Source organism: Varroa jacobsoni, unplaced genomic scaffold (assembly GCF_002532875.2).
Source record: "Varroa jacobsoni isolate VJ856 unplaced genomic scaffold, vjacob_1.0 scaffold_193, whole genome shotgun sequence".
Taxonomy (NCBI): Eukaryota; Metazoa; Arthropoda; class Arachnida; order Mesostigmata; family Varroidae; genus Varroa; species Varroa jacobsoni.
Genome location: NW_019213095.1, coordinates 378,572 through 392,137, shown reverse-complemented (window position 1 = coordinate 392,137; position 13,566 = coordinate 378,572). Strand labels below are relative to the sequence as shown.

The 13,566-nt window shown below is 39.3% G+C and overlaps 1 protein-coding gene across 1 annotated transcript in view; it reads left to right on the top strand.

Moving 5' to 3' along the window:
- LOC111273070 (uncharacterized) overlaps positions 1–9,033 on the top strand; it is a 33,408-nt gene extending 24,375 nt beyond the window's left edge. The window contains exons 5-12 of the mRNA XM_022854764.2: positions 1,319–1,599; positions 2,249–2,419; positions 3,860–4,088; positions 4,279–4,498; positions 4,695–5,231; positions 5,470–5,740; positions 6,121–6,377; positions 6,724–9,033. Of these exons, the coding sequence (XP_022710499.1) occupies positions 1,319–1,599; positions 2,249–2,419; positions 3,860–4,088; positions 4,279–4,498; positions 4,695–5,231; positions 5,470–5,740; positions 6,121–6,377; positions 6,724–6,976 (2,219 nt within the window). The 3' untranslated portion in view covers positions 6,977–9,033. The remainder of the gene's footprint in view (positions 1–1,318; positions 1,600–2,248; positions 2,420–3,859; positions 4,089–4,278; positions 4,499–4,694; positions 5,232–5,469; positions 5,741–6,120; positions 6,378–6,723) is intronic.
- Positions 9,034–13,566: the final 4,533 nt, after the last annotated feature.

The following is a 13,566-nucleotide window of genomic DNA, read 5'->3' as shown; positions in this document are numbered from 1 at the left end:
CTGTATATCATGTACACTAAAGAACACTTAACAGTATGAGCAGAGGCACACTACTGTGCTCAATATTAAATTATTATACTTTGGAAGCATCATTACTGTGTGTTTATAATGTAAGTATACGTTGCCAAGGGTATGCTCTTTACTTGTCGCTAGCCGTATCATTCTAAAAGGTTACTTTTCATGTGGCAAGGATAGAATAAATTTCGTAGTTCAACATCTCGACTTCGGGAAACAGTCGACCAAATCGAGAGGCAACACGTAACTCCGTCTCATGGCACCTGCCTCCTGCCTCGCAGCTTAACGGTAGCCTGCATCGTTATTGCCACTGCTGCTGGTGCTGACGCCGTCGTCATCATGAGTCAGAAGCAACGGTAGTTAAGGAAGACGCCAGAAAAAACGTTACTAGCAGTAGAAAAGAACAGAGACGACGAATAATCAACTGTGGATGGGGCAAAAGGGGAAAACGAAGACGAACATAATGGCGATGAGTTAGCCATTGTTGCCGCTACCGCTGTTGCTAGCGGTTGTTGTAGCGATTTCTGTTGATATCGTTTGAGCAAATGCCGCTGTTTGATAGTATGTCGTCTGCAGGCAACTTCGTCCTTTTTTTTTTTCGTTTAGCGCTGTTGTGAAGACACTAACCGCTCCTACGCTGTGAAGGCACGCTGTCCTTCGCTCGTATTGTCTTTGTAAACGGTCTGCATCAGATAGTTGCTTCGAAGATTGACACTGCGCCGCTTCAAAATGTAATAGACCTAAAACAGAGTGGTCTTTTTGTCAAAATTTACCAACTCTGCCTATATAATATACTCCACGCTTTCTATAAGTAGACATCAATAGCCTCTATTTTTTTACTTGATATTAATAACAGTACCAATTTCTAGTTTTTGTAATCGAAATTGTTCCGGAACTTATGTTTTTAGGCAAACTCTCAGCTATTTTTTTTCTATGGTAAACCCTAGGTACGTGTAGAGCTACCTAATAATATTCAGTTGTAGTTATATAATAATATACTTTCCTATGTTACGCAGAGTAGGTGCAATTCATTGGGTATATTTGACCCAATTTTAGGTTTTAGGACAAGCTCCAAATTAGACCTGATTAAATAATATCTTTAGTCCGGCAAAAATGTGTCGTTTTGTATTGCGAAACTACGTTGAAATTACTTAGATGCCGTAGATAGACGCCCAAGATGTATATTCATGAAGAATACAAATTTACAACAGATCAATAGAAGGGGGAAAGTGAGTACCGGACTTCATTGATCGAGTGATAGAGTAAAAATGTTTCTCCTTTTAACTAAAAAATATACTTTCAGATCTTCCTTGGACTATTGTATATCGGCATGAAGCTGAAAGTCCATATGCAATTAAACTACATAATCGTTCCGGGGAAGGACCGCATTCGTCGGCAGATGATGCCATCTTCACCGACATCGTCCAGGGTCTAGAAAGCGAATCTCGTTACGTTATCTGTGCTGCCCTGTCTATTGTAGAAGATAACAACCAGCATTTTGAAATGGATCCCGCGGCGTGCCAGTCTGTCAGCACCAAGGGACCCCGGCAAAGCCACAAAAACACAACTGAACATACACGACAGGTAGGTGTTTAATAATTTTCCGTTTTCAGTTTTTCATTCTAGTTGTACTAAAGACCTTAAATAGGACAGAGTATTCCCTTTTCGCAAAAATTACACGAAGAAGAAAAGACATGGTGATGAAAGCTAGGAACGCCGCGTCTACATTTTTTATGGCTATTTAAAACGTGTAAGTCACAAAGGCATACTGCCTTAGCTCGAAGATCTTCGAGTTAATAAGCCGCCATATAGGAAGTCAGTGTACATGAACCCTCCAATTCTACCACTGGTTGTATTCTACAAGACTTTAGAGAAGAAAGGGCATTTTACCAGCTATGACGCGATTGGTTTTAGTTGCTCTCGAAGGCAAACTAACTAGCGGCCTGTACTGCTATATAAGACTTGGAAGACTGGGGATATTGAAGGAAAAACGAAATCAATATAGATGTAATAAAAAAACGCGTATGAATAAACGCCTTATTGTGGCATTTTGATTGATTTTACTGACACCATGCGAGGAAAAATCATGCATGACGCACATTGTCAATGAACCTCACAAGTACACTCTCTTTCTAATTCCAATTTGTTTGCCAAGCTGTTTTCAGTGTTGATAAAACCTTCAGTTAAGAGATTATACAATGAAGTAATCGTTCACTCGTGCACACGATTGTAGGTGTCATCCCTTTTCATGGCACCTGTCGTTGAGAAACGTCGGGTGTCGCAGCGGGTTACCACACAATTACTGGCCATGCGAGGAGGCCAACGGTCTATTTGGGTCCGCTGGAAGCTTAAGGTCACACAGTTAGCTGTCGGAAATACGACTCTCTACAGGACGCGCAGAAATGTATGTATGCATGTACAAGCAATTTAATTAATACAAGCAATTTAATTAATGTAAACATTAAACACTAGAGGACATTTTAGAAGCAAATTAGATTTTACTTTAATTATCGGAGTGCAGCTCAATCAACCGCAGCAGGTGACTAAGCCTCATTTCAGTTTTCTTTGGCCTATACGATAATGTCCTCTATCATGTAGAAGGAAATCCATCAACAAACACATCAAATCTTTGTGCATAAAATAACAATCGTAAGATGGGGAAAGTCATTTCCTGCTTGATTGCGTTTACTAAAGAGACAGTTAAGAACAAACATTTGTTGCAGGCCACTCTTCTGTAGGTGACCTCAGAGAAGAAAGATGGTTGAAACAGCATTATTATATCTTATGTAATTAGTTTCTATGCCTAGTAGATTTTTGTTTTTGGTTTTTTCCGAGTTCAGTTTAGAGTGTTACGACATCAAAAGATCTCTTTGTCTCGATGTTTTTTTTCCAATCGATTGCAACGTTTTAAATAGCTGTGTAGAACACAATTACCATTTTACCCCTCTACTTCTCTCTAGTTTTCCGGATTAGAACGGTATCTTGTTGTTAAACTATTGGAATCTTCTTCACGCTATATTTTAAGCAATTTAATAAGCGATTTTTAAGCGAAAGATTCAGTAACTTCATGAACTTTTCACGTATGCAAAAAAAACCTCAAGCACGGTGGATTACGTGCAGCGTTAATAATGCCGATATGTTGAAGGACAAAAAAACGTTTTTAAATTTTTCGCGCGTTTAATTTCGTTCATTGCCTACCCCGCGTAGCAAACAGACTATTCAGCTGTTAGAATCTAAACGTCAAAGAGCATTTGTATTAATCATTACTAAACATTATTGGCTAAGATACTGTTTGGATCATATGCATCCCAGATTTGTCGCTGGCCGAATGAATTCGGCCATTTAAGCAACCATTAAAAACTTATAAGCATTTTTGTAGAGTAACAGCACACTGTGTTCCTCTTTGGAAACTCTCTTAAACTGCCTTAAAATTGTCGTCCACTGATAGGATCCGCTTTTATCTTTATATATAATGTTTACATCATTTTAATATATATATATATATTCACAAAGCGGGGCAAACATGTCTTAAATCTTTAGGGATCTTTATATTTGCTACTGTATTAACTAAGATGCAGTAAGCGAAGCCTCTCAAGCTGTCAAGCGACTTTGCCCTCCACTTCGTATGCGTCGAATTTTCAATTTAAAAGTTACCCTACTACTTTTAAGGGCTTTTCGTTAAGGGTAAACGATAGGGGTAAACGTTGTGTATATATCTCAGATATCTGACACGCAATTAACTATTAGTATCATATTTAAGAAATGCCATTTATCTCCTCATATATAAATCATTCATTATATATTTAACAAAAAGAGGCCCGTGTTCTTGGCCGAGTTACAACAGGGCGGTGACGACGAGTCAACAGCCAGCCGCGAGTGGATCGTCCTCACACGGAAGATCGGCACAGGGAACTTCAGTGAGGTTCGAGTGAGCGACACATCTGGCCACTCTAAAAATGGAAATGTGTATAATTACACCGTATCATCACTGGCACCTGATACGGCATACGATTGCTGCCTTGTTCCTATCGACACGCTTGTGGAGGACACCATGGCGGATCGAACTGTCCCAGGTTCGCATGCGCAGTTACTGACCGAACAGAAGTTATATTGTTCTGTTAAAAAAAAAAAAACGTCGCACGATGTCCTTACTATGTGTTTACATAGGTCATATCCAAAAGTAATATTGAATTATTAAGGCATCAGTTACAACAAAACCATTCAACTACCTACCTGCAGGTTGTTCGATTGTGTGTTCCTTAGGGGGTTTACGCGATATTCCAGTTCACCTGCAACTGTCAGTCGAGCAAACGCTAATGATGTGCAAGGAAATCGTCACGTTAGCCGACAACGTTAAACGACTTACGTCAGCCTCCGCCGCTGGCCTAGACGGACGTGCTCTAATTGTCGTAGTAGCCGCATCTGCATTCGTTACTGTCGTTGTTGTGGCTGCACTTTGTTTCTGTTGCTGTCCTGCTTCGAGGTAAAAATGATACCAAACAACATACAAGGTCAACGATCATTAAAAACAATGTAAATTACTAATCCTAATGTTATTACGCAGAATATGCTTAAAATAGAGGTAATACACGGTATATATATATATATCGAAATAAATATGCTTTCACATTTACAAAGTACTAGGAATATATCTTATTGTAACGCCAATGCCTTTGCAGGAACATCTTAAGGTGTTTCTCTGATGGTATCTCACAGGCTCCTTGCAAGTCAGCCTCCACTGATAAAGCATTTTCAGTAACTTCCGCTGAACAATTTGAAGGAAAGGACATAAGTGGCGGCACGTCAGGCGCCAATCGCAACAATAATAGGCTTCGAATGAACAATTCGTTTAATTCCACAAAGAACCTGGTGAATTTTATGGACGATGAACCTTCACAACTTAATAATACCTCAAACTTCATTAGCAATTCTAATGGCGGTAATACTAATAGTGCCCCTCAGCGACATGTGAATAGCGCAGCGTTAGTGACTGGCAGTGGGGCCATTGTTCCTTCAATCGATAACACCGTTCGACGTATTCCAATGAAACCACCCAATATACCGCTGCCACCTATACCAACTGAGGTAACACCAAGCTTCATAGATGTGGGTGGTATGTCATATAAGATGTGTCTACCTCCGGTACCACCTTCTCTGAGCTCAAAGTGTAAAAGTGAGACCTTTGACAATAAAATTGCCACTCTTGACGCAGGAAGGTAAGAACTCGCGAGCATTGAATCTTGAACATTACCTTTTTTTTTTTAGCGACCAATATAATTGACATACTTTGAACTAATTGTCACAATGCTGTTGCATTTGCTTATTGTATTTTGAAAACCAAAGTCACGTATGAGGTTTCGCAAAAAAAAAGTTTAAAGGGACATATTATTAAGTTCCCTGTAGAGAAATGCAGCAGGACAAAACGAACAGAATTTGTCTTGTTTGGCATCGCAGATTGACGTTGATGTACTCAGAATGGGAGGACATGCCGGTACATTCACAAGCGACGCAGCGGCCACGACGCTCTCGATCAGAGGTGCGAGCACCAGCTGCGCGTCCTTTTGCAAGTCTCGGCAATGTTTACGCTGCATCACATGAGGATCCCTTGCGACAAATGCGCTCTTTAGGTGGTAATCGCCCACAAATGATAGACAGTGACGGCGGAAGCTACAATGACACCTCTAGCGATGATGACAAAAAAATCCTTAACGCACAACCCCGAAAGGTATAAAGAACATGAAACTTTGAACATTTTAGGATACAACGTTGCAGCTACAGTATATATATATATGTATATATATATATATATATATATCATGCATACGGTAAGCGCCTTATATATTACGTTAAGCTTTTTTGAGGCTCTTTAGTTAATAAAACATGCGACTTTTTTTTGCCTCAACGAAGACTGTGTCAAAGTAACACTAAGACTGTACTAAGCTTAGCCAAAATTTTTTTGGTAAGCAGTCAATATCAGTAGTGATTGCTAAAAAGAAGAAACTCCTTTAAAAATTAAATTTGATTTTTCTCGAAGTATGGCTCGCTCGAAATATGTTTTCGCAAGATACTGAAACAAACTCCATTGAGCAAGACGCTTTATTGCAGATTCAACGTCATAAAACAACAATAAATTGGGCCAATGGTATGCCTTTTACTGAGGATGTGGATGGAAGCGGAGCTGTCGCCTACCTTGACGGCCGTAAGGTCCAAGTGTTCGGTTTGGGTGTTTCGAAAACGTTGCCTAAGTCCATATTGCGCAAAGGAGCGCGTCCACTTGCTCCTCATATTCAAACTCCAGGTCCGACAAGTGGACCCCGAGTAGCTGGAAGAAGTGCCGCTAGAACGCAGAGTCATCATTCAAGGTTTGCTTCTTCTTGCAAAACGTTGAACCTTCCTTGGGACGTGCTGATCAGCTGAGCAAACCATAGTTTTTTTAATCTATTTTTGAAATTTCTTTTCCATTAAATATCCCCGCCAAATTTATCAGGAGCATCAATATTTATGATTACCATAGTTATTTGTTATCACACAAGAGTTAATCTTGTTCACGTTCGGCTAGACTATGGCGGAAATGCGAAGTTTGTCACTTTATAATAAAAAGATTACACGTGCCATGATTCATCAACTTGACACTTCTTTGAAAAAACGTCATGTCACCATAGCTCACACTTTAACTGGGTACAGCACTTTCATGTAATTCCTTTATAGGTCCTTTAAAAAATTGGCTCGCTCCCCACCGATCGTTCGGAGATCATCGCAGGCTCAAAATCATCGACTTCACTTTTGTACTTTCGGGAAGGTGACGAATGCGCCTTGTACTGTTCGGGCAACCTGTAGTGCGTGTGCCGCTGAGTCACAATCGGTAACCTCAAACAGTGATAATTGTTCCTCTATGAAGCACCTTTGCGCCCACTCGTCAACGACATCGTCAGATTGCGACGTCTTCATTGAACACGTGTAATATAGAGTGTTATACAGCCATCACTTCTAATAATAGTTCCGGAGTAAACTTTCCCAACTTGACTGTAACAACGTCAGAGAGTTTTGATATGAAGTTCTTAAAAATTGCCCAACATTAATACCTATATCTTTTCCTCACATAAGAGAGATGTTGAGTTTAGTGTCCATTCGGTCGTATTCATATAGCTAAACGTATACGCCACTAAACTGGGGTTTGTTTTGCGCAAACCAACAGCATCCAACTTCCCGGCCCAGAAGTGTACTATTCCAGGGGTGATGACGGCGCGAAACTGCAAAGTGCCGTAAGAAACTATTTAGCCAAAGAAAGTAGAGCGCCGTGCCCGACTGTGTATTGGTGTATGACGTGCAGTATGCAAGCAAGGTCGGGACGCGCTTTTGGCTAGCATATGTGTACGGTATCCTTCTAAACGCTGTCGTTTCAAAGTTACACTTGGAGGAACACGAACCGTTCTTCCAGAGACGACCCTTAATCAAACCTTTTAAATAGATTATTTATGTTAGGTTTTCGTATAACTATCGATTATTGATATTGATGAATGAAAATGAAGTCTGTTCGCTGATACAGCTTACGTAATGGGGCTTAACAAGGTTATGAACGCGGCCATCGAAGATCATATTTTAACTGCTACCCTAAGCAACTAAGGAGATGGACATCGTCTACTTGCCAGGCAAAACAGGCTGGATGTTTATACGACCCATCGAATCGCCCCATCGAACTATAACTTTGCTGGTAGAACGCTTGCAATGCATAAACGGTTTAGACCGCAAAATCATAGTGAACTATTTGCTTCATGAGCATTAGTGTCGGTTCACACCTCTCCGCTAGATGTGGACTTCGAGCTGAGGTGTATGGATTTGAATAACTATCAGTTTCACAAATGCACAAAAATAATTTTTGTTTGTCATTTCGAACAACTGTTATCAGAATAACTAAAAACGTTTTGTTTTGTGTAGAGCCCGATACATATAATTAACGTGTCAAAGATGAGATTCTTTGATAGCATTAACTGGAAGGATGACAGTGTTCTTATTTTTCTCGAGTAAGGATATTTTTTTAGAAAAAAAAAAGCCCCACGTGACAGGTGCTATATTTGGCCGTTTTGGTCATTCAGTAACTACTGCACAAGTTACACACGTACGTAGAATGAAAATCAGAGACATCTGCAAACATGACGACGATACTGAGAATGTAAGTAAACGATTATGATGCTAATAATAGTCTGACAAACGATTACCTGAAACAATCTAACTTAATTTAACTATAGAGACAGTGAATTTGAATATTTTGTTTAGAAACGTTTCTTTTTTTTTGCTACTGAACCTATGGCAACATCAGCAATAGAACCACTATAATAATGATAATAACAGCCTGATTCGTGGTGCCGTACGCGTTGTTGTTGTTGTTGTTGTTCTGAAGAGAAAAAGTCTAGGAGCTAGGAGCCGATTCGGTTGTTTCTATGATAGATCTGCGCGATACCCTGTCAAATTCCTATATATTTGCAATTAATCATAAAGTTTGTTGTATCTCGTGCGAGCATGCATGCATGCATGCATGCATGCATACATTTTAGCTATAGAAAAAAAAAACCTAGTATTCGTTGGCACGGTACTTTTTTTCTATTCGAATACTGTATCGGTAAAGGCTCGACTGATAGATAATTTATCGTAAGCAGGCAAAGAACCAAAGTGAATGATCGAGGAATGACGATAATGTACATAAATGAGAGAGTTAAGAATAGTTCGATACGTTTTTTACGGCTGTTAAATGCTATTTTGATGTATGCTGATTCACGCAAGTGAGTCGTAGCGCCACAGGCCTTAAGCATGCTTGGGCGAGAAGTTTACCAAACGGTGGTAAGAGAACGTTGACAAAGTAAAAATTATTACGTCAAGTACGAAGGCACGCTTCAGAGCGAATGAGCAGTGTTTATTGTATATAATGGCTAATTATCAAGTGTGTATCATTTATGTACCATATAGGTAGCAGCGTAACTACGTTGTGTAAATAAAGACAAAGTGAATTATACTATTACGATAGTTCGGTGCCTCTTAAGTTCGATAGGAATTTGAATGAAGGAGGAAAGGTTATTATCTGCACAATGGTGGCGTTATTTGAAATAAGATTGGCGGGCTAAGACGTGGAGGCTATTTAGGTGCAGATAAGTGACACTTATCTATTATTTAACGTATAATGGGTTAATGATCTAATTATTCTAACTGTGGTAGCTAGTTAGTTGAATCTGAGCCCTGGCTTAACGACTACTCGCATGGGACACACGGTGCAATAACTTTCGGGTGTCTAATATTGATAACCCAAAACTCACTTAAATCGGGCAAATTATGGGAGAGGGAAGATTTAAAAAGAAAATTGTTACAACTAGTGTCACTTACGGAAGATGGCAGACTAGCGATTTCGCTATTTTTGTATACAGTTTTACTGCTTTAGGCATTCTCTCTACGTCTGAGTTTTCATCGAAGTTTAAGCATAAAAACGTGACGGGCAAGATTCGTTCAGAACATGTACTTAATTCTAACTTAGCCCATGTCTTCTTAATTTAATTAACACCTATGAATTATGTAATAATTGTAATTGTCAAAACATCATTTGATTGAATCAGGAGAAGTGTTCAGTTGCTGATAATAAAATAAAGAAAGAAAATGAAGACCAAAGTCCTTTTCTGAACAAGCAGACATGTTAACTAGCTGAGAAAAAAAAAAAAGCTCAGTTTTGGAAGTTTTCTTACGCGAATCATATGAAAGGTCTAAGAAATTGAAGTTCTGCACGGTTTTCTATTTTATTCGTATACCAAAAAGTATTAGCGACAGATACGATCCTCAGATAGTATTTGTATCCCTGTACGCTCATGAATCTATATCATAGTTCGAAGCAGTTTGAGCATCTACGTGAGTTAAAACAAGGACTACACTTGAAAATGAACTTTGGACGAAAGAAACACTGACGATGTACTATACAGCGTGTTATGGTGAAACACATCTTTAACTCTCCATATTGAAAAAAAGATGGAATGTAATAAATCAGTCTTAGGGAGCAGTCTTAGGGAATGTAAACGCAACTTCTGGCATAAAACTTAAAACAGTTGGAATCATTCAGGACTGTTAACTTAATAACTAGGTGAACATCTTTGGCGGAACGGTTTGAAGCGCTGTCCCAAATAAATAGCGTGTTCGAACACCGTCGTTACCACCGTTTTAGACATTACTTAACGATATACGTAGAATTTATGCATCAGCATCAACTGGATGCACCTCAGTAAACAATGCACTATATAATAAGGCCGAACATTCGCTTAAATGAATCTTACATTCGAGCCTCGGTCGATAGATGAGAACATAGACTTCTCTGCTGGCAGACAGGGTAAAATTTCCTTCTGAGAACTATTGTATCTTGAACGTGATGTCTGAGGCCACATCTAGGTAGTTCAAGTCATTCGCGCGCATATATACTACTGAAAAATGCATTATTTATAATTATTCTTGAGAGGCAAATTTAGTGCTAAAAAAATTCTACAGTGGCTCGTGCATATAATAAATAGCTGACTCTTTTATGAGCGCCTAGACAACGGTCTGCAGGCTGAAAGAGAAAAAACCGCAAAATTAAATCCAGTATATAGATATAAAGACAAAATGGCAGGTAACAAAAAAAAAGAACATACACAATTTGTTGAATGAGAAGAACAGATATTACACACATCGTATTCTAATACGAAGAAATCAAAATATGAAATGAGAACTTGACGAGTTAAGTTTGCCGACCGTACCAAAGTGGAATAAATGCTCTGGGATTGGAAGGCATATGAAGATTTACCGAATGTTAGCAAATCTTCAACAGATATTTAACTTACTGAAAATTTATACTACTTGTAATCATTGTAAGAAATTAGAGCATCATCCGACGTGGTAACGAAACGAAAAATTTAGCGTATTCTGATAGAGGCGTGGAGAATTCTCACAATAGCTAAATAGTTAACCAAAATAGCATAGAACATTTTATGGTAATCGATATACTCCAGATTTAACTGGACGAAATTTGTATTATAATAATCATCAAAATTACTACGATACAAATAATACGACAACCGGACAAATGAAATGTCCGCGTTAGGTAAATAATGCACTTACATCTAGATATATGTGACAATTGTACGAATATCTTTTTATGGGCTTCAGGTACGGTAAGCCTGTATACCCAATTTGTAGGACAAACGCTATCGACATAGTGGTGCAATTACATAAATGAGTAAGGACATGGCGGTAATTTCTGGTTGTTACGTTGTACATGTTTCTTAAGAATGTTTGAGTAATACATACTTTTACGTATGACCGGACATCACCAATTTGAAGCATATTCAATGCGAGCCCAGTGTCGAGTTCGGAACTTATGGCTGGACTTCATTTCGCCGTAACCTCTATCCGCTACCTCCCGATCCCACTCTTGAACTTTCATACTCCTCATTACCTGAACCAAAAGTAAGTTGTACGATGTATGCACTAGCAAAGAGGTCAACGATGTCTCACACAGTATTCCGGCTTCTCTTAACTATCTTCAACTTCACTGTTCTGGGGGGCGACTTTGAACCGTCATTGTAACATCTGCTTTACAAAGTAATGCAATTTGATACAATTCCACGAGCAATAGCCAACGGGCATGATGTCAAATGTTCAAAACATCATTTTTAAGTTCCAGCCTTCTAGATATAAAAGTGTAGCATTGAGAACTTGTGCTTCCTTCCCTTCCGAATAATGCTTCGCACGCCTACACACACAGATACGCTTATACATCTTAATCGCAATGAGCTCCTGTTCTTTTGTTTACATCTGTAATACGGAAATGGGTGGCTAGCTCCAAAATTGTAATGACTAGACAAGTGTGTAGCGTTTGAATGGGTAGAAAGAAAGATTGATTACAGAAGAGTCAGTAGGTACTTGGTATGTCATCACGACATCCTATAGGATGCATATTTAGCTGCAGAGGGCTTCGCTATAGGTACACTTATGTTTTGTGTTCGGCGGCTAGCGTGCAGCGCCAGCCGTGTACAGCGGGCACTTACAAAATGAAAGATGGAGCATGAGAAATTGCGACTAGTAACGGGGCCGGTATATGCATTTTTTGCTTACCTGACAAACACGATCCTGCCACTGATATAATCTGATCGCGGTATTACAAGCGTTCTTACGCAAGTGACCATGTAGGGCTACTAGATAACATTGGGACGATGATAGCGGAACTGACAAACGGTGATTTTAGAAAAGTTGCAGGAACAAAAATATAGCTTACAATTACTCCATCAATCAATATATGAAATAACTCGCTTTGCTAATGAACTAGTGTTGCCAAGTATAATATAAACGTAATGATAAGTACAATCGCCCGAACAGAAGCAAACGATTATCGAGCGGCTGATTAGACGGTATCAAACACCGGTGTGCCGAAGAACGGCCAATGTGAAGCTAATGAAAACGAGAAAGTCAAAGAGGCAAGCAAGAAGAAACATTTCGTCGACATAGGCTGTACACGGTGGGTACAAACAACAACACACGCAGGGTGGCCAACGCTCACTTAATATTAGCGACAGAAACGAGCTGCCGGAAGAAACTATGTTCAACCCATAATATTTTTAGAAAACATCACTACCAAACGGTCAGCTTTGTGATCTATCGAGAAAAAACAACTGCAGGCGTTCTGACATGGGACAAAACGAGCAACGTAGGGTCAAGCAGATATTTGGCGTTATTGTTCTAGTTTGCAAGCTTCATACGATCACCCCAATAAGCGCCAAACTATTGCTGCAGAGGCACACCTATCAGTTGAATGCAAAATCATATTGGATACTAATAAACTAGGTTCTCAGTTCATGTCTCCGCTAGAGGCTAAGCCTAACGCCTATCGTTGAATAGACTATGAAAGCTTGGAAACTCTACATTACTTTCGTTGTTGATCGACAAAGATCAGGCTTCCACATAAGCATGCTGAGATTACTACAAGGTGCATTGACCATAACTTGAATAAGTTATTTTTTTATGAGAACAATGCATGTGTTTCGCTTAGCAAACCAGAGAGGAATCGCTACGCTAACGTGGGACTTTACCCATCATTTTCGAACTATAGCAGTACTCATTGAAACCACACTTTTCGTCGTCACTGATCCTGCATCGATACTTATTTTAATACTATGTATATATATGTATACAGTGACTAGTATGATGATAAATCATACCGTCAACGGGCATCTAGAACGAACTGGTAGAACGACTACATCATTACTTCTAGTATTCAATTTTCTTTGTTGATCTTATTACATTTTCATGGGCCAGAGACCTTAATATCTGAGTAGTTCCTCGAGTAATCGCTGACTTCGTGACGCTAAAATCCACAGGACTGATAAGGCCACTTTTAATTTAGAAAGTAAATGTAAACTGTTGAATCTCGCTTCTTGCAAATGTATTCAGATGTCGAGCTGTTTGATGGCGTCGCATTCGGTTAGTTGGAACTTTATGGCCTATCAAAAAGCTGATCTTTGGAAATGCCAGTAGAAAATGTTTTGATAAAGC